The sequence below is a fragment of the Labeo rohita genome, chromosome 22 (assembly GCF_022985175.1).
Source record: "Labeo rohita strain BAU-BD-2019 chromosome 22, IGBB_LRoh.1.0, whole genome shotgun sequence".
Lineage (NCBI taxonomy): Eukaryota > Metazoa > Chordata > Actinopteri > Cypriniformes > Cyprinidae > Labeo > Labeo rohita.
The window spans coordinates 53131998-53152540 of NC_066890.1; the positions used below are offsets into that span (position 1 = coordinate 53131998).

The window sequence follows — 20543 nt, forward strand, 5'->3', positions numbered from 1 at the left end:
ATGCATTGGTTTGCGATTCAGTCTGAATAATTCAGACAGGAGCTCTTTTTTGTCTTCACACTGTTCCAGAGGTCTTATTTTGGACTCTAGATGGTGCACTATTCAGTGGTATGCACACTTTCTCTTTTAATGAAAAGCTTAAGGGGCAAGGTTTGTGAGGTTGTCCAAAGTCCCTGCTCTCAGATGATGCACCTAAGTGTGTGCAGTTTGATGTAATAAATGCAGAGCACAAATTCTGAGTATGGGTTACCGTACTTGGCCACACATCACGCCACTTTCAATTTTACATAGACCACTTTCGCTTTTACAGAACGTCCAGACATTGACAGACAAAACAGATTATTATCTTTATATGCGTGTGAAATGAAGAATAATTGAAACCTCTTAAAAATAACTTCTACAAGCTGGAAAGAACATTTGCATAAACTATCACTGCTTATCCACAGGAACACAGCAAGGTTATGGGAATATAGAAAGATGCATATACTCTTGACTATAAATCTCAATAATATTTTACATACACACATGATATTTCATATTTTGCACTTACACAGGAAGATCTCAAAAGCATTTTTGTTAATTTAAGAACTTGAGCTCCTATAAGCCAGCAACAGTGCTACATGGTGATTATCATTATTCCCGAAACTTAACCATAATTTCTTTTCATAGGAGGTTTCTCATCTTCTCATGGCAACAGGTACATAATCCACATGACTTTCCTCTTTAACATTCTGTTAAAAAAAAAAACACACAGATCACATGACATAAAATATTTTAAACAAACAAATTTGCAACAAAAATGTGTTCATAATATCTTCTAGTTACAGAATCAGTTTATTAGACATTCTGAGATGTAAGCAAATTATTAGAGTGGACATTAATTACATAAAATTACAGAGGAACTGGATAGAATTGTTTAGTTATACAATTCAGGGCATCTATTGCTCATATGTGCTCACACTGTCTTATTAACAACATTTAATTATTTTTAAAAAGTTATGTAGCTTTAATCATGTCTTGCAACTTTACATGTTTTATCAGTAGGATATATAAAAACAAGTTAACATCAATTATCTGTATTTTGGAGATCACATATTTCTTTGAAAACTAATTTATAGATATTTTAGTGTGTCATGGTTCTATGCATTAATTTATTACATACCAAATATTAATTATCTGATTTGGGGCTGTTGTGTGGAATGGATCATTATACAGACAAAAATACAGCAAAGCTACATCTGACTCACTGATGTATGATACAGAGACACGCAAAAGGAATAAATGATCTTACTGGTTTCTGTCCATTTCTTCTGTAGAACTTTGGATCTGTGTAAGTGATCTCTTCTTCACAACTCTGAACTATTTCAACAGCAAAATAGATGGATTAAAGCAAGAAAACACATTCTTAACTAGATCAGTTTTATCAAAACTTATTAGGGGTAAAGTTTCTAGCAGAGTATGTTTGTCATTAAACTTAGGAAGACATACATTTGTGACCCATGGACCACAAAACCCATCTTAAGTTGCTGGGGTATATTTGTAGCAATAGCCAAAAATACATGGTATGGGAAAAAAATATAGATTTTTCTTTTATGCCAAAAATCATTAGGAAATAAGGACCCACTGTGACGCGGGTGTCACAGACAATTGTGGTTATCTGGAAAGGTCTTTTTAAAGCATTATTAAGTCCCAAAGTGACATATAAGTAACATCCAGGTTCAGTCACATGAGAATGTGTGCATTTTTTTGTTGTCATGGCAACATTTCCAAAATGGTGGACTGTCTGGTGAGCACATGTTGCAGTGTCAGCAATTTTTAAAGATGCTTGTTTTTGTTACTAAAGGTATGTTTCAACCCATTCAACTATTCTAATGTTTTAATAACACATCCTAGATTACACTTACCATGATTTTAATGCATTTCTTGAACAAACTGATATAAAACAAGTTACAAAGATATTGTGGTGACATATATGTGACATCGGGCTGTTAACCTTAAAACAGTAGGTGGAATTTTGATGTGACATATTTGTCACATTAAGAAAAAATAGTAATGAACTGCTCAATTAATTTAGCTGATTAAATTATTTTAGTGTTATATATTTTCTACTGCTCATTTCAAAGCATATATTAACAAAAAGAAAATTTTAAATAATGTCACATTAAATAAATTGTTAATAAAATGTATTTTGAAACTATTTTTATACCTGTAAGCTGTAACAAGATGTTTATATCGTATGTTGGTCTTATTTTAAGGTTGTTTTATCTTTTTTTGTAGTGAGAATAACATGAAAACATCTAAAAAACATGAACAACCATATACCAAAAAAGGTAGAATTTTGATGTTTCGAAAGAGTTGTTGTAAAATGTAATGGTCACAGTTATGTGGCTTTGAAATATGTTATGGAAAAGCAAATAAAAAGAAAAAAAAATGTTATGTAGCAAATTAAACTGACAAAATGTACTTTTTTCAATTGTGAAAAAAATGCCCAATGTGACATATATGTAAGATGAAAAATGTATTATAAACGCCCAATGTCACATATATGTAACATTACAGATCTTTCACAAAGAAGGGTTGCATCTCAAAAACAACTGCAGAAACATGTTATAAGTGGTCCATTTGGTCTGTATTATATGCCTCATAATTTTCCTATAAGGAGAAATCGGTCCGGGTTCTTATGGGTTAAGCAAAGATCATGTTCCATGTAGATATTTTGTAAAATTCCTACCGTAAATATATCAAAATTTAATTTTTGATTTGTAATTATTATTAAGAACTTCTTTTGGACAACTTTTAAGGCGATTTTCTCAATATTTAGATTTTTTTGCACCCTCGGATTCCTGATCAAATAGTTGTATCTCGGCCAAATATCCTATCCTAACAAACCATACATCAATGGAAAGCTTATTTATTGAGCTTGTTTATTTCAGATGATATGATATATATAAAAAATCAATTTAAAAAAATTGACCCTTATGACTGGTTTTGTAGTCCATGGTCACATTTTGTATGGGTAACTTATAAATCAAACACAGAAGGGATGTTTAACAGAAGTAAAGTTATTTGTATTGTATGTGAAGTGTCATTTTCACTGAATCTCAGCAAGAACACTTGCCTTCTTGATCAATTTTTCTACACTTCTTCCAAATCCAGAAGATTGTGACTGCAGCGAAAATCAACAGAGATCCAGCAGCAGAAATCAACACTACGTACAATAAGGGTAGGCCCTGATCTGTAATGGACAAAATGAGCCATGAATCTGTCTGTCTGTATAAATACATAGATCAGCTTATTTAATAAATGTTAGCATAACCACCAACGTACCTGAACATGTGTGACAGAGTTTGCTGATGTCCAGATGTGTGGTCTGGTTGCTGATGGGATTGTTGATCACACAGCTGTAGGTGTTTTTATCCTGATATTCCACCTCCAGAGGTAGAGAGAGACTGATACTGAGATCAGACACACTGATGCTGGACAATAAACTGTTTCCTTTGTACCAGGAGAGATTCGCATGACTCGCATTCACCACTGAACACAACAATGAACATTTTGAGGCTGAGGATAACGAACAATCACTGGTAATGTTAGCAACAGGCAGTTGAGCTGGAAAATGTGAGAGAATAAACAAAAATGTGAGTAAATTTAAACAGCTCTTATTTTCGGTGCAGTGTGTTGACGGTCAGTGAGTGTTTCTGTCATCTCAAATTATAAAATGACTTTATAACATTTAAATACATAAATAGTTGAAGCAATATTCTGGTGTCAAGTTAAGCTTAATCAACAGCATTTGTGGCATGAAGTTGATTAGCATAATGTTTACTAATGTTGATTTTGAATTTTTAACAGTGTTTATCAGAAATCGCTTGTTGCACATTTAAAGGTTATTAGGGATGAGTTAATATTAATTTTGTGCTAATGAAAATATGCCACAAATGCTGTGGATTAAACATAACTTGTATTGAACCTAAAATATTAATTTGATAAAACAAGAATATGTAAAAGATAAATGATCGCTATTCACCATAAACTGAAACGCTGAATGTTTTTGATAAAAATTTTGCTCCACTAATCTGTACTTCATAGAGTCCAGAATGCTCGTTTGTGATGTTTGTGATGGTCAGAGATCCAGTTTGAGGATCCAGCTTCAGTCTGTCTCTGAATCTCCCATCAGGAACATCATATATAGTAACATTTCCAGCCTCTCCATTGTTTTCAGATACAAGGATATTTTCAAATTGCCACACTATGTCTTCATCTTCATGTATTTCCGTAAGATCAGTGTTCAGAGTGACAGAATCTCCCTCCATCACTGACACTGACTCACCAAACACACCTGATGAACATGGAAAGATTTTATCTTGAGATTAACTCTCTTGTTGGTTTACAAAGCATGAAATCAATTTGAGGTTTAAAGGTGAACTGAAGAACAGCAGCAGAAACGAAAGAAACGAGAAACAGCAAAATGAGTATATTAAGTTACATGATTACAGTTTAAAAGTATGCTTTATTTCATTCAGGTTTCCCATATTTAAAAAATTACTTTTGTAGTTGTCGTGGTGAAGATGAAGAGGATTTGCTTTTGTAATCCATGAAAATTAAGATGTAGAACAAACTAAAATGTAAACAGTAGATGCAAAAAATCTAACTTGAACAGCAGCAGAAGCATTATTATTTTGCAAGTGAAAGAAATTAGGCCTTGAAAATACATTTATAACTTACCGACCAGGCGCCACCAGCACAAACAGAACAGAACAAACATGTTAACCATTTTCTGCAGGGTGTGTGATCCTTCCTCCAACAAAGTTCAGAGTGTGTGTGAGACCCTCCTAGTTCTCTCTCTCTCTCACACGCACACACACACAAACATACACAGAATGCATGTTATATAGCCCTATAGTTACATCTAAATGTTCTTAGGACTTTAACTGTATGTAATAGTGCAAAGCATTATGTAGTTGTATCATTCAATACTGATCGTTTTGATAAAATAAGCCTGGCTGAGTTAAATAGCTGAAATTAGAGAAATATTGTGTGAATTTTGGATGAAAACTATTTTATGGGAAAATACAGCCTAAGTGATTTTAAAAACTGTTGTTTGTTTGTGTGTGTGTGTGTGTGTGTGTGTGTGTGTGTGTGTGTACTTGTTTTTGCTACATTGTGGGGACCAAATGTCCCCACAATGTTAAAAAAAATATTAAAAATAGTAAATGATGTTTATCTGAAAGTGTAATGATGCAAACATGTTTTCTGTGAGGGCTAGGTTTAGGGTTAGGGTTGGGTTAGGGGATAGACAATATCGTTTGGTCAGTATAAAATCTATAGAAGTCTATGGAAAATCCCCACAATTCACAAAAACAAACATGTGTATGTGTGTGTGTGTGTGTGTGTGTATTTAGCTCTCAGTTTTTGTGCATGGACTAACTAAAGTTACAACCCTCTCCCATCTCACATTATCAGTTTTACTACAACATACAATGACACAAGCAGCTCATCTTCTGAGTCAAACAGAAACCTACTGTGGTTGGCTTTCTTCAAAAACATGGTCTGATCTTTTGGGGCTCCAAAAAGCTTGTAGGTCACAATGGGCATTTTAGAGCAAGTGTGTTTAGGGCTTCTTCCTGTCCCAGTACTGTGAACAAATTTTATGACTCTTTAATGTATACTATATTTAATGTACAGAAACAAAAAAACTATATATATACAAGATATGACAAGAGCTGTTTGCAACCTCCATTGTAGTAAATATGGGGCTGTGGGAAATTTTCACCTCACAGTTCAAAAAAAAAAAAAAAAAAAAAAAACTTGGTGGTGTCCAACCTTTTGTTCCATTGACTGATTACTGTCTTATCATTACTGTTATCACTGTAATATCTTTTAAAAGGTTTTATTTTGTAGGTTTCCAATGGGTTGACAGCTAGTCAAACTTCTGAAATGGGCTGAAATATTGAAATGACCGGACCTGATAAATAAACCAAGACACTTACATATTTCCCATTATTGTGTGATAATCAAACAACAAAAACATGAAATAGCACTATTCATGTCATAATATATTGAAAATTGCAATACGTTACTTTTCAGTCTTTTGATAGGATAATATTCATCAGGGTATATACGAATATGTGAAAGTACTATATGCTGCGATCACTTTACTGGCATGAATTCATCTGCATATATAAGAAGGGGGCGTTAAGGATGTGGGTTGTGGTGCTCAAGTTGCACAATAAATCAGTGAGGCTGATGTGTTTGTCGATGAGTGATGCTACACTGATGGTTTTCTTTTAGTTTTCCTCTTTTATGACCTATTTTCTTCTTGCTGTGTAAATGTGTTTAACGCTTTCCCTGCCAATGTTTTTGCAAAAAAAGTTTTCAGACACCTCCAGCATTTTTGATCATTTTAACTAAAATTTCATGGCCCCCAGAATATTTTGTTGTATAAGTATCTGAACATGATAGACAGCAAAATAAAAAACAGAGCCTCTGCAAAGCACAAATGCAGTAGATTGCTTCCATCAACACTCCCAAAGCTTCACAGTCCTTTACCACTTACTGGATCAACATTTCACTCACCTAATATTAGGCAGTTTAATTTATATACTGTTTATTGTTGATGATCACATTATGTTTCATATGAGATCGGTCGTTTCTGCGTCTTCACCGCCTGTGTTTTTGATCAGGAGATTCTGGAAATGCGCAGGGAAAAAGTTAAATGCTTTGTGTTTTTTAATATCAAGCTCTTAATCTCCAGCAAAAGACAGAAGTGAATCACACCAACTTTCTCGTGTTTCACAGAATGCTGTTCGCTATTGACGTCACACTTTAATGTGCATGTGCTCTATTTTGCATCTGAACTCTTCATATCTTGTCTTGTTTCTGACTTCTTCTCATTCAAACTTATTAGAACTGAACTAGAATCTAAACATATTATTGCCTTGGATATTTTAACTTCATTAATCCACCTTATTGCCATAACATCTCTCCAGTATACACTAATAAACAGTCTGATACTCTATTGCTCCTATTCACTTTTAACTTTGGTATTACAAATGCAGAGCCCACATAACCATTTTTTGGATCTTTTGAAGCATCTCCATACCCCATATATTCCCTTTTGGTTGGGGCATAACCCACAATGGCACTGGAGATAAATGAATTATTGGAGCATTTCTGACCTCTTCCAGTCTCTTCTCTCTTATTAATTTCCCCACTCCCCATCCAAAACTATCAAACTCTTTTTTTCTAATTTTCCCAACTAGGTCTCAATAGTTTTTTAGTAGGGTGATTTCCACTCTGACCTTTTAAGTTTGTCCAATAGCACACCATTAAATGTTGTCTTCTTACCTGTAACGGCATTTCTCCCATTTCAACTTGAAGAGCAGAGCAAATTCTTAGGGCTTGAGACTGAATTCTATCCAATTTAATTAAATTTGATTTGCTTGCAGAGCAGTATACCAAACAACCGTAATCCAGTATAGATCTTATCATGGATATATACATAGTTTTTAAAGCCAATCTATCTGCTTTCCATTCCTAACCAAAAATACACTGTAAAAAATGACCATGAATTTAACGGTAAAAATACTGTAAAAATGCTACAGTAAAAACCTGTTAAATGGTTAACGGTAAAAGGCCGTAAAATTTACAGTGAACAGTGAAATTTACCGTAAACTGACATTCCCAGAATTCCCTGTATTACATTTTTTTAAAATTTGATGTTTTTTTGTTGAAATAACCCTTTCTTCTTAGTTTTTTTCTTAGCTGTTTTGTACATTAGGGTTGTATGTTACATCTAATGTTGTTAAATTAATGTTTATGCATTATTTCAGTTTCATGTGTGTTACCATGATGGTGTTTAGTGTTTGTGTGAATGACACTGTGCACCTTCTATATGTTAATATTTAAAAGCTGTTCGTCATGAGCTTTGGTTCATCATTTGACTTTCTCATCACCACCTGCTTTTGGTGGTTATCAGTGTATTACAAAGGTACAAAACAGATTTCAGTAGTTCAATAGGTTGGTACATTAACATTATATCAGTTAATAAAAATTACGGTATTTACCTGTAAATTTAAGTGAAAACCGTAAAACATAAAATGTTGCTACCGTATTTTTTACGGTAAAATTCTGGCAACCACAGCTGCCAGTTTTTTACCGTAAATTTTACGGAATATTTTTTACAGTGTACACCTTATTCCATTCACTACTCGCTTACATATTTCCACCATCTTTTCTATATGTTCTCTCCAAGCTAACACTGTCAGACTATACTCCTGGAAAACTTACTATATTTACATGTTCTAGTTTCTTTAATGCCATTGAATTTTCTTTATATTATATTATTTTTCTTATATTTTTCTTATAGTCCCCAAACTTGTATGTATCCTTGAGAAAACATCATTGATCATGATAATTAATAACAGTGGACTTATTACATTGCCCTGGGGTGTTTCATTATCGATTGCTCTACTGGAGGATATTTCTCCACCAACTTTCACCCTAATACTTCTTCCAATTAAAAACTCTTTAATCCAATTTTACATTCTTCCTTTTATACTCAACTTTTCTAGTTTCATTATTAAACACTCTTTCCACAACATATCTTTTCTATATCAAAGAAAACAGCAATGACACTGTCCTTAACACATTCCTTTTTATCTTCTAAAGATATTGAATCCCTCTTCCACACCTAAACCCACTTTGATAAGGATACGACCAGTTCATTTTTTTCCAAATAATATGTCAATGCAGGTATCATTCTCTCCATTATCTTACATAAATTAGAAGTTAAAGCTATTGGATGATAATTTGTAGGATTATTTGGATCTTTCCCAGGCTTTTTATTAGGTATAATTAATTCCTTTCAACTTAGGAAATACACCTTCCATCCATATTCTGTTGTAAAATTATAAAATGCTTCATCATACAACAACTTACTTACAAACTTACTTACAATAACTTACTTACAATATTAAAAATAGTTTCAATTTATACTATAATCAGTACATAAGCGTCTATTTCTAGCATAGCCTCTCTTAAGTAGAATGATATTCTTAAAATGTGATTTTCTGCTTTGGACACTAGAGAGCGCTGATGTGTTTGTGATACATCTGCCAAACCGTCCTGGGGGTGATCCAGAGAGCAGGTTATGTGACATACCTGGGTATGTTTAAGGATAAGCAAGCAAATAACCTCAACTTTCGGTTCCAAAAACGAAGCAAACTTTCAGGGTATGTAAGTAGCCATAGCAACTTGCTCTCTAAAGATAACCTGCTTTGGAGTAGGTTATATTTTAGGGTTAGCTTATTTCAATGCGATCAGCGCGTGCGTGACCTACTGACAGATTGTGTACGATATTATTGCCACAGTTATGAACTCTTTTGTTGTGTTTTGTTTTACATAGGTTCTGTTTTCTGTATTGGTTTAGCTCTTTGTGTTGGTTCCTTCCAGTTCCTGTTTGTCCTTATTTGGTTATGTTCCTGTTCTCATTACTTCATTATTAGTTAACTCCCATCACCTGTTTTGCCCTCCTCAGCTACCCTATTTAAAGTCTCCTTTCTGTTCAGTTTGATGTTGGTTATTGTTTAGAGTCACATGTGTTTATGTTGCCTTGAATTGTTATTCTTCATATATAGTGTGATTTATAATTAAAGCCTTTTGTGGATTACCTTCGGCTTCACCTTCTTTGCGCTAGACTAGGGATGTGCCGAACGAGGCTTTTAAAGCAGTGAGGCTTTTACAACAAACTGCGTTGATGCTTCGAAGCTTTTGAAACAGTTCTCTACTCCGCCATCTGGTGGTCAATAAAAATTCTTACACAAAATGTGTCATTGAGATGTTTTGTTCATTGGGGTGTCATTGTAAAGTTTATTTGTGAATTTTATAAGCATATATGTCATTAGCAAGGTGGCGCGCGTGTGTGCAGCGATAGTTTCCAAAATGTATTGTATTTTGCACAATACAGTACAAAGACTTTGTTTTTCATTTTTTACTTGCATCAAACTTCTATCTTTGACCTCCTAAATAGAATGTTTAACACGCCAATAAATTAGACCAACGTAATTTTTCATTGCACCATGTTTGCGTCTTCCTTACAATAAAACACACACATGCACATTGTTAAAAAATGCACAAATACAAAAGCAATTCTTTGTTAATTATATATATATATATATATATATATATATATATATTGTACAAGCAACAAAAAGGTTTGCGGTTATCCTTTTATTTATAGGTGTTAGGTGTTTTAACTTTTAATTCATACGTCATTGTTTTTAATAGTATTACTTTAATTATGAAGGACACACCACGTAAAAAAAAAATAAAAAATACATGGAACATACATATGGATGATGACCGACCCATATGGCAAAAAAAAAAAAAAATAAATAAATAAAAAATTGTGGCCAAAATATATTTGAAATATATGCTAAATATATGTTGCAAACAGTGAAGCTTAATGAAATATATTTTTTGAAAAATATAAACATATTGGTAAATATATTTCGCATCAACCATCATAAATCGACATATATTTCTAAATGTATTTCTGTGACAAGAAAATGCATTTTCGGACTGAAATATACAGAGGTTTACAATGTATTTATATGTGGCCAAAATATTTTTAGCAAATATATTTTTTGGCCATTCTTTGTATATTTTGAAATATATTTGAATATATATATACTTTTTGCTGTATGGGGATATAATTATAACATTGCACTAACTGAATAGCGTGTATGGGACAGCGCAATCGACATTCTTTGTATTTGAGCCTGGCGTGATGTGTCAGTGAAGCTTCGTTTTCAAAGATCACGTGACAGCCTCAGTTCAAGCAATGCTTCGGTGTGTCGAAAACTCGAAACGTGTGTCGACACTAGGTGTCGATCTACCCATCCCTACCAAGAACATACTCGGAACTAAATGAACTTACTTCCAAAACAAAATGTCAGACATCACAATAACACTAAAATATATGACACAAAGAGTTAAAACAAAACCGACACATCCTAATGTGAACCAAACCAAAAGTGTTTTTATCCATTTCCATTACAGTATTTGATCATCGTTTTTTGGGAACATTTTCATACACAGCCTCCTTCTTCGATTTCTGAAAGGAAACACAAACTCAATCAGGAACCTGCTGATGTGACAGAAAATTAATAGAAGATCTTTCTATCTAAATAAACTAGTTGCTCTCCTAATAACAAGACCTTATTAGTGCAAATTTATAAAAATCTACAAAAACTGACAAATTTGTTTTGTTACAAGACAAGACTACTAAAGAACAGATGCTAACATGGAGCAGCAAGAGGAAATGACATAAATCATGACTTTTTAAGCAGTTAAATCATCAAATAGGTTGAGTTCTAAAGGTTTGTCATGATGCTGAGAATGATTTTCTTTCACACAAAAGCAGCAGCATAGCTGAAGTTGCAGCACATCTACAAAGAAACCAAAGACTGCTAAAGCTGCATCTGAGCTCAGAGTAATGATGAACCGCAGAGCAGCTGCCGCTCGACAACAGACTTCGGCACAGATAACATCAGTGTCCTACTTTCTTTCAGTGAAAATCTAATAGTATAAAACAGGCCCCTTAAAAAGCGTAACAAATGGAATTTATTCGCATGTATTGTTTTTCATTGGCTCTCTTAAGCAGAGGTCTTTGCATAAAAAGTCTATATTTTTTTAAAAATAAATCCATAAATTGCTCAAAAAGTGCTGGGTCAAATGTCAGCAAATGTCAATTTCTAAGCATATTTACAAGTTGAGAAAACTATTTTGGTGGGATTTTTTAAAGCGTGATTAGATGTTCATGTTTGCACCACAGCAAACAAATGTCTACCGTTTTCAGTTGGTAGAATGTCACTTGACTTAAAGAAAAAAATAGAAAAATCACTACATTAATGACAAAAGTCATAATTTACTTTTATTGTAGGGAAGAATGTGATAAATGCGAATAGTGCTTCAGATAATAATTCAGCCTAAAACATGTATAATGTATCATAATTTATCAATGACAAAATATAACTATCAATACATCTTATAAAACAATTTCTATGTGGTAATAAATTCATTTAGGGCTAATTATTATTTTTTTTTTGCAAAATGAAAATAGATAAATAAAATTGACAACAATGAGGTGCAAACAGTACACAATTTTTAGTGAAATTAGCATTTCAAAAAACCTGCTTAAACTATCATTTTTTGTCAGTCCCTACTACTAAAAGGAAATAAAGATGACAGTTGAGTTTATAAACCACCCACATCTGATGCTGCAAACTTCAATCACACTAACAGACTGCAACATATTGCAACATCTTACCTTTTGTCGTGTTTTTGGTTTACACAGTGCTGCACTTCTGCCTTCCTTCTGTCTCTGGACTGCATTAATGATAACCAAAGATGTGTTAAAACAACAAATCAATATCTGTGTCTTAAAAAAGATCAATATTTATACAGAATAATTGCTTGCTCTCCTGACCATTTTTTCTACATTTCTTGCAGATGCAGAAGGTCCCAACGACTGCAGCTACAATCAACAGAAAACCAGAGGCAGCAGCTGAGATCAGCACTATGTGAAATAAAGGTAGGCCTTTGTCTGAAATGGACAAAATGAGTGTGTGAGTGAATCTGTCCATCAAACACTGTATGACTGAGAGTGAATCAAGTATTAATATCACTATACCTTCACATGTGTGACAGAGTTCACTGATGTTCAGATGTTGAGTCTGGTTGCTGATGGGATTGTTGATCACACAGCTGTAGGTGTTTTTATCCTGATATTCCACCTCCAGAGGTAGAGAGAGACTGATGCTGAGATCAGACACACTGATGCTGGACAATAAACTGTTTCCTTTGTACCAGGAGAGAGTCACATCACTCACATTTACAGCTGAACACAGCAATGAACAATTTGATAATGAAGAACATTGTGAAGAGTTACTGCTGATGACAGGAACAGGCAGATGAACTGAAAACATGAGAGAATGAAGAGAAATATGAATACATCTTATGCATAATATTATGTTTGGTGTAGTGTGTTGTAATCTTTGTATCATCAATACTTCAAAGTATTGAGTCCCAATAGTCTTCACCTTTGTCAAGCCCTGGAAAATTCTAGACAGGCTTTTTTTGTGGATGGACTTGAGCAGTGGCTTCCTTCGGGTATGACATTATGGCATGTTGCATGTTGTCACGGGAAAAACTCACCCCAGTTTGACTTTCTAATGATTTAGCCAACTGTACTGAACGTGCATGGCGATTGTTCTCACATCACAAAGTGCACTTGATGAGGTGTTAACTTACATGGACAGCCTGGATGTCTCAGTGAGCTTACCACAAGTCCATCATATTTAAATTTCTGAATCAGTTTTGCTACAGTATTCAAACTTATTAATGCTTTGCTAATTAAAAAAAAATAAATAAATAAAATTAAAAAAAAAGTTTGCGCAATGAAATTATTTTCTTTCCCAGCTCTTGTGACCCTTTTTTTTCCTACATGGTGTCATTTTATCAGCATTATATGTGAGTGTATTTTCTCTCTTAAATACCACTTTTAATTGTCAATTATTAAGTTGCCACCTGTGTGATGATTGATTATACTCATCTGCTGGTAAATTTCTGTTAATTACAATTTTATTTTATGTTTAACACACTCATTGGGGTGTACTAATTTTTGCACCCTGATTTTCTATTTGGTAAAATATTTACAATTTTGCCTTTGGTAAAAGGCAATTTTGTCTCTAATTTAAAGCCAATAAACCAGATTTGAACAAATATTTCATTGTATACGATCCCATAGAGAGTATTCATTTAAAAGCAAGATGGATGTTTCTCTGAAAAATCTGTCTGGGTTTACATATTTATTCTGTGCACTGTATGCCTTGCTGTTTGTTTTCTTTATTAAAAAAAAAAAAAGAAAGAAAGAAATGTAGGTTAAAATGAAATGCTTACTATGGAAGTCAATGGGGGTAAACACTAAAATGCTGTTTAGGTACTGTGTAAAGTTAAATTCTTATTTTATAAACAGCTTTACAGCTCAAATAATACACTAATTTTGACCTAAGATAATTGTTTTTGTCAAAACATAAGCTTAACATTTGTGACCCTGGACCACAAAACCAGTCATAAGGGCTAATTTTTCAAAATTGAGGTTTATACATCATCTGAAAGATGAATAAATAAGCATCATATTGATGTATGGACAATATTTAGCCGAGATACAACTATTTGAACATCTGGAATCTGAATATTGAGAAAATCGCTGTGATAAAGTCACATTAATATGCCGCCGCTGAAGAAAATCACACACACACACACACATATACAGCTTACTTACCTCATTCATTTGCCGCACCGTTCAAAGAGTTAAGATAGCACATGGACATTCTCCCATTTCAGCACTCTCCCTGTCCGTATGCATTTCCCAGTCATCTCAAAATGCACTGTTTTAATGTGATGTTTGTCTGTGTGGAAGTTCTTCCGGCGGGAAACATTTTCCGGCCAAACCCCGAACGAAACGGCAGCCGATTATGACATCACAGACTTGGTCTCCTAATGATTTTTGGAAGCTGGCGAAACCATTGTGTAGTTTGAATGGGTGTTTTTGTGTGTATTTACGTGTGGAAATTATGTGTTAAAAGTATTATGTGTTAATGGATTATGTGTTTATTATTATATAGAGAGCTGAAATGAATTATTATTGATTAATTATAATAAGATGTCAAGTAAATGTGGAATTTGTGTGTGTATTAAGTGTTATACTTACCTATGAAGGGTATGGTCCAAAAGGGGCGGGGTTTGGCCTATATAGCTGGGGCCAAACCCAAAGACTTATTTACCAAGTCGACGCAAGAGTGCTATGTCTGCCTCGAGCAAACCCAAAACTCCCTTCGTATACTGTGGATACCTGTTTGTTGCATACATCATTATTGGATTATTTTCTGGTTTATTTTCCCTTTTTGTTGTTTCTTTGGTACTTTGGATTTTTTGTCTTTTTGTGTGCACTTGTGTATATTCTTCACTTTGGATGAACTTTCTGGCACTGTAAATAAATTTCACCTCGCACGAAAGTGCTTTGCGAGTGAGCCATCATTTTTTTTACATCCTACACGGACTCACGTTTTCCCCCCGAAGGCGAGCTGGTGGGCTCGTCTTCATCAGAATCGCCTTTAAAGTTGCCCAAATTAAGATCTTAATAATGCATATTACTAATCAAAAATTAACTTTTAATATTTTTACAGTAGGAATTTTACGAAATATTTTCATGAAACATGATCTTTACTTAATTTCCTGATGATTTTTGACAGAAAAGAAAAATCAATAATTTTGACCCATACAATGTATTTTTGGCTATTGCTTCAAACATACCCCAGCGACTTAAGACATAAGGTTTTGTAGTCCAGGGTCACATTTGTACTTATTCTTTTATGTCTTAAAAAATTGACCTCATTGACTTTAAGCGCTTTGCTTTATTATTATTATTATTTTTTATTTTTATTTTACTGAGTCAATATGTTTTTTTTTTTTTTTTTGTGGTAATCATACCACAAAATGCTGTGGATTAAGATTAATTTTTACAGAACCAAAGATTATTTTAATAATACGTCAATGTTCGAACAAATTATGAGTCTACTCACCATAGACAGAAACGCTGAATGTTTTTAATGATACTCCATTTATCTTTACTTCATAGAGTCCAGCATGTTTAGTTGTGATGTTTGTGATGATCAGAGATCCAGTTTGATTGTCCAGCTTCAGTCTGTCTCTGAATCTCCCATCAGGACCATCAAATGTGGAGAAAAATCCATATTTTGTACTGATTTCAGCTAAAATGCACTTTTCACTTCCAAATTTCCACAGAATATTGTCGCCTTTATGTATTTCAGAAAGATTGGTGTATAAAGTGACAGAATCTCCCTCCATCACTGACACTGAATCACCAAACACACCTGATGAACAGATTGTACACAGACCAAACAAAATGAAAGTCGACATATGAACAGACAGATGTGTGTGAATCAATAATTTGATCTTTAACATGTTTTATCTGCTTGTAGAGTAAAATAAAAATGTCAAGTTGCATACAGTTAAGTGCAGCTAAGTAAAACTAGTTTTAGTTTAATTCTGCTGGACACTTTCAGTAGTTTCATATTTGGCTCATTATAACAGACTTACTGAAAAGAGACCTGAATCTAAAGATCTCGCAGTAATATGTGTGAATTTGCAAATGCAAATCCTCTAATTATTTCGAACAGAATAATTTCCCATCTTTTTTTTCTCTGAAATGGAAATAAATGAAGTTTAAAAATGCATTTGTAACTTACCAATCAGACAACAAAAACAGAACAAAATGACCGTGTGAAACATTTTCTGCAGTCGTTCAACTAAAACTTTCATCTAATAAGACTATCTGCTGATAACACTGGTGTGTGAATCCTCCCCCGACAGAGTTTGACCACCCTACTAGTTCACACGCACACTAGTTTACACATGTTATGATTTTATATTCTTATGTATGTTCTTCTGGCTTGTAAGACTTAAACTTAACGGTCAAATACAATCTGGAAAACATTTATTTAAAAAAATGTAACACTGATGGTTTCAGTAAAATGTAGTATCAGGTGAAACGTAGAAAGGGTGAAACGTAGTATTTGGCTGTGGATTAGTCAACTTAAATTTTATAAGAAAATACATCTAATGGATCATTAAATTATTGCAAATGTCAAAAACTATCTACAGTCTCATATATCAGTGTAACTGTGCTCTCATAAAAACAAACAAACAAACAAAAAAACAAACGCTGTCCCTTTCAAAAGTTAGGGCTTTGTACCTAAAGAGGCTCTTTAGTACCTCAAAGGTAAAAATTGGTACCAAAGGTTGTACATATTAGTGCATAAATGGTACATATTAGAAAATCTGTGACTTGAGTGACAGCTTTTGTACCATTTTTTTCTGAAAGTGTGATGTGAGGCATGAGCAGCTTAGTTTCTGGGTCAAACTGAAACCTGCTGTGGTCGGTTTACATAAGAAATCTGCTGTGGACGGTTGAGTAGACATTTAGCTTGTGCATGAAAACAGCCGTTTGTCTGATGTATGTTAAGTCCTTAGGTGAAGGGCTTTTTCTGCTGTCTTAAACCTGCTATCTGACTTCCGTCCTATAAAACAGCTTTATAGGCAAATAAAATGAACCCATTAAAAGTACCACTTGAAAAACTCTTCTGTTCACCAAGGTTGCATTAATTGATTTAATATGAATTTTTCATGTAAATTAATATACATATATATACAGGTGCTGGTCATATAATTAGAATATCTTCAAAAAGTTGACTTATTTCACTAATTCCATTTAGAAAGTGAAACTTGTATAATGCATACATTCATTCCACACAGACTGATATATTTCAAGTGTTTATTTCTTTTAATTTTGATGATTATAACTGACAACTAATGAAAATCCCAAATTCAGTATCTCAGAAAATTAGAATATTGTGAAAAGCTTCAGTATTGAAGACACCTGGTGCCACACTCTAATCAGCTAATTAACTCAAAACACCTGCAAAGGCCTTTAATTGGTCTCACAGTCTAGTTCTGTAGGCTACACAATCATGGGGAAGACTGCTGATCTGACAGTTGTCCAAAAGACGACCATTGACACAGATGGGGCAAGACACAAAAGGTCATTGCAAAAGAGACTGGCTGTTCACAGAGCTCTGTGTCCAAGCACATTAATAGAGAGGCGAAGGGAAGGAAAAGATGTGGTAGAAAAAAGTGTACAAGCAATAGGAATAACCGCACCCTGGAGAGAATTGTGAAACAAAACCCATTCAAAAATGTGGGGAGATTCAAAAGAGTGGACTGTCTGGAGTCAGTGCTTCAAGAACCACTACACACAGACGTCTGCAAGACATGGGTTTCAGCTGTCGCATTCCTTGTGTCAAGACACTCTTGAACAACAGACAGCATCAGAAGCGTCTCGCCTGGGCTAAAGACAAAAAGGACTGGACTGCTGCTGAGTGGTCCGAAGTTGCAGATTTCATTTTCCAACAGGACTTGGCACCTGCACACAGTGCCAAAGCTACCAGTACCTGGTTTAAAGACCATGGTATCCCTGTTCTTAATTGGCCAGCAAACTCTCCTGACCTTAACTCCATAGACTTTCTATTCTCTATTGTGAAGAGGAAGATGCGATATGCCAGACCCAACAATGCAGAAGAGCTGAAGGCCACTATCAGAGCAACCTGGGCTCTCATAACACCTGAGCAGTGCCACAGACTGATCGACTCCATGCCACGCCGCATTGCTGTAGTAATTCAGGCAAAAGGAGCCACAACTAAATATTGAGTGCTGTACATACTCATACTTTTCATGTTCATACTTTTCAGTTGGCCAAGATTTCTAAAAATCCTTTCTTTGTATTGGTCTTAAGTAATATTCTGATTTTCTGAGATACTGAATTTGGGGTTTTCATTAGTTGTCAGTTATAATCATCAAAATTAAAAGAAATAAACACTTGAAATATTTCGGTCTGTGTGAAATGAATGTTAGTGATTGGTGAAATAAATCAACTTTTTGAAGATATTCTAATTAAATGACCAGCACCTGTGCTATATATATATATATATATACAGCTTTCATTAAAACCACAATATTATCAGTGTTAACCTGAAAAATTTGTAAAACTAGTCAGTTTTCCTGTGAACGCTAATGTTGTCATGTTGCATAGTGCTGCTGTTATGCTATTATTCAAAACACCAGATGGCGCTACTCAATATCATGAACGTGTTGACCGTAGTGGTAAAATCAAATCTCAGTCGATCTCTATTAATAAAAAAGGTCTGTCTTTTAGAGATTCAGGTCCTTATAACAGCCACGACATTAAAACCACCTGCCTAACCTGCCAAGGAATATTTTACAATGTTTTAAATGTGGGAAATCTTCATGTGTCATTAACTGAATCACACTGTAATTTTCTGTACTACAGAATTTTAAAATGAATAATAATATCTGATGTTTTGAGATTAAAATAATATTAAACTATTTAGAATGTTATTTTTTTAAATTACTGTAAATAATTATATATATCTCACATAAATGTTTGATCATGCCTGCATTTTTGTTTTTAGTATTGTGCAATAACTGCAGAATAGCTTACACACAGCACAAGTCTGATTTCCACAAACACATTTATTCATTACTTTGATTTCAAATCCAATCATTGTTATTGAAAATAACTTATCAGTATATTTATCGCAGATAATGCGCTGTTACTTTAATTCTGCTCCTGCAGCAAAGACTCCGTGCGGAAACGTGCTCCTGGAACGCACTAGACCGCAACCATGTGCAGCTTGAACGCTTTAATCCCTTAGCATGAGAGCGAAAAAAAATACTCACTGCAAACAGAGGTATGTGAACGTGGCGTTATGCGTTTACGCTTCAAGCGTGCATGAGCGCGCAGTCTCCAGGAGAGCGCGGGAGCGCTGGTTAAACACGAAAGAATTAAAAAGAAATGCAGTTTACAAACTTCAGCGACAATGCGACACTGATTCTATTGTGCCAGTAACAATTCCTGTGTCAACTGTGCAGCTCGCTATAATCAGACGCAACATGGCGATTGGAAGCCATTTGCGTACTTTCGAGAGAGAAAGAGGGAAAGCGCGGTCATTCATCATGCGCTGTTTGTGAAATTACGGCTCACATAAGGTTTTCAGATTAAGTTATTAAATGAAGAAATATGAATTGCACCTCACCTTCAGCATTATAATTGTTTTACCCGCGCCGAAAAGCGCCTGAGACGGTGCCGTTGCATGTCGTACCAAACCTCTCACGGCAAGCGCGTCATCAGCTTTAGATCGGTTTGTGAGATCGGCCTTTAGACCGCCGATCAAACATCCCCAATCAATTATTGGCCGATCAATCGGGGCACCCCTAAAAGTAATGAAAAAAAGGAAGCATATCTAATAATATTATATATATATATATATATAGATAGATAGATAGTCACGGGTGGGAGCAAAGCGACAGACACAGTGGGCGTGACATCAGGCCTCGGAGAGGTTTTTATTAATTAATATAAACAGAAAGTGCCCAAAAAGGGGAAAAAAGTGTCCAAAATAAATGGGGGATCTGGTGTCGAGAACACCAGCGTGCATGCACGGGGAAGAGACCGGTCTCCTGAGGAGAGGCGCGCTCGGCATTTTAACAGCGGCGGTGATGAGGCTTCATTCACATCAGGTGTGCCTCATCACACGCCGCCAGACCTGGATGTTTCAGCGCCCCTCCTCCTCCCACACTCCCACTCCCGTCGGGAGCCTGGTGAAGGGCGGCGATTACCGACGGGGTGAAGCTGATACGTAGGGGAGAGGCAGCCGTCTCGTCACATTATGGCCCCGTTTACACGAAGGGAAGACGCAGATATTTCCCTGCGGTTTGGCCTCTCATTTACACGAAAACCCCGTTTTTATCACAGAAAACGATTATTTCTAAAAACTCCGGCCAAAGTGGAGATTTCTGATAACGCCGGTTATGTGTTGCCG

The 20543-nt window shown here is 34.8% G+C and overlaps 1 protein-coding gene across 1 annotated transcript; it reads right to left on the minus strand.

Annotated features, from left to right (window-relative positions):
• Positions 1-677: 677 nt before the first annotated feature.
• LOC127153428 (SLAM family member 9) lies at positions 678-15933 on the minus strand. The gene is made up of 6 exons (XM_051094482.1): positions 15648-15933; positions 14413-14442; positions 4028-4321; positions 3328-3609; positions 1292-1359; positions 678-731 (listed from the first exon to the last, which is right to left on the minus strand). The coding sequence occupies exons 1-6, from the start codon at positions 15931-15933 to the stop codon at positions 678-680; spliced, it is 1014 nt and encodes a 337-aa protein (XP_050950439.1).
• Between the last annotated feature and the right edge of the window lie 4610 nt (positions 15934-20543).

Coding starts and splice junctions, on each gene's coding strand:
- LOC127153428 (XM_051094482.1), bottom strand. CDS start 15,933: ATGGAGGGAGATTCTGTCACTTTATACACCAATCTTTCTGAAATACAT. Junction 4,322..14,412: donor AATGCATACGGACAGGGAGA/GTGCTGAAATGG, acceptor TTGGTGAGTCAG/TGTCAGTGATGGAGGGAGAT. Junction 1,360..3,327: donor ACTCTGTCACACATGTTCAG/GTACGTTGGTGG, acceptor CTGTTGAAATAG/TTCAGAGTTGTGAAGAAGAG.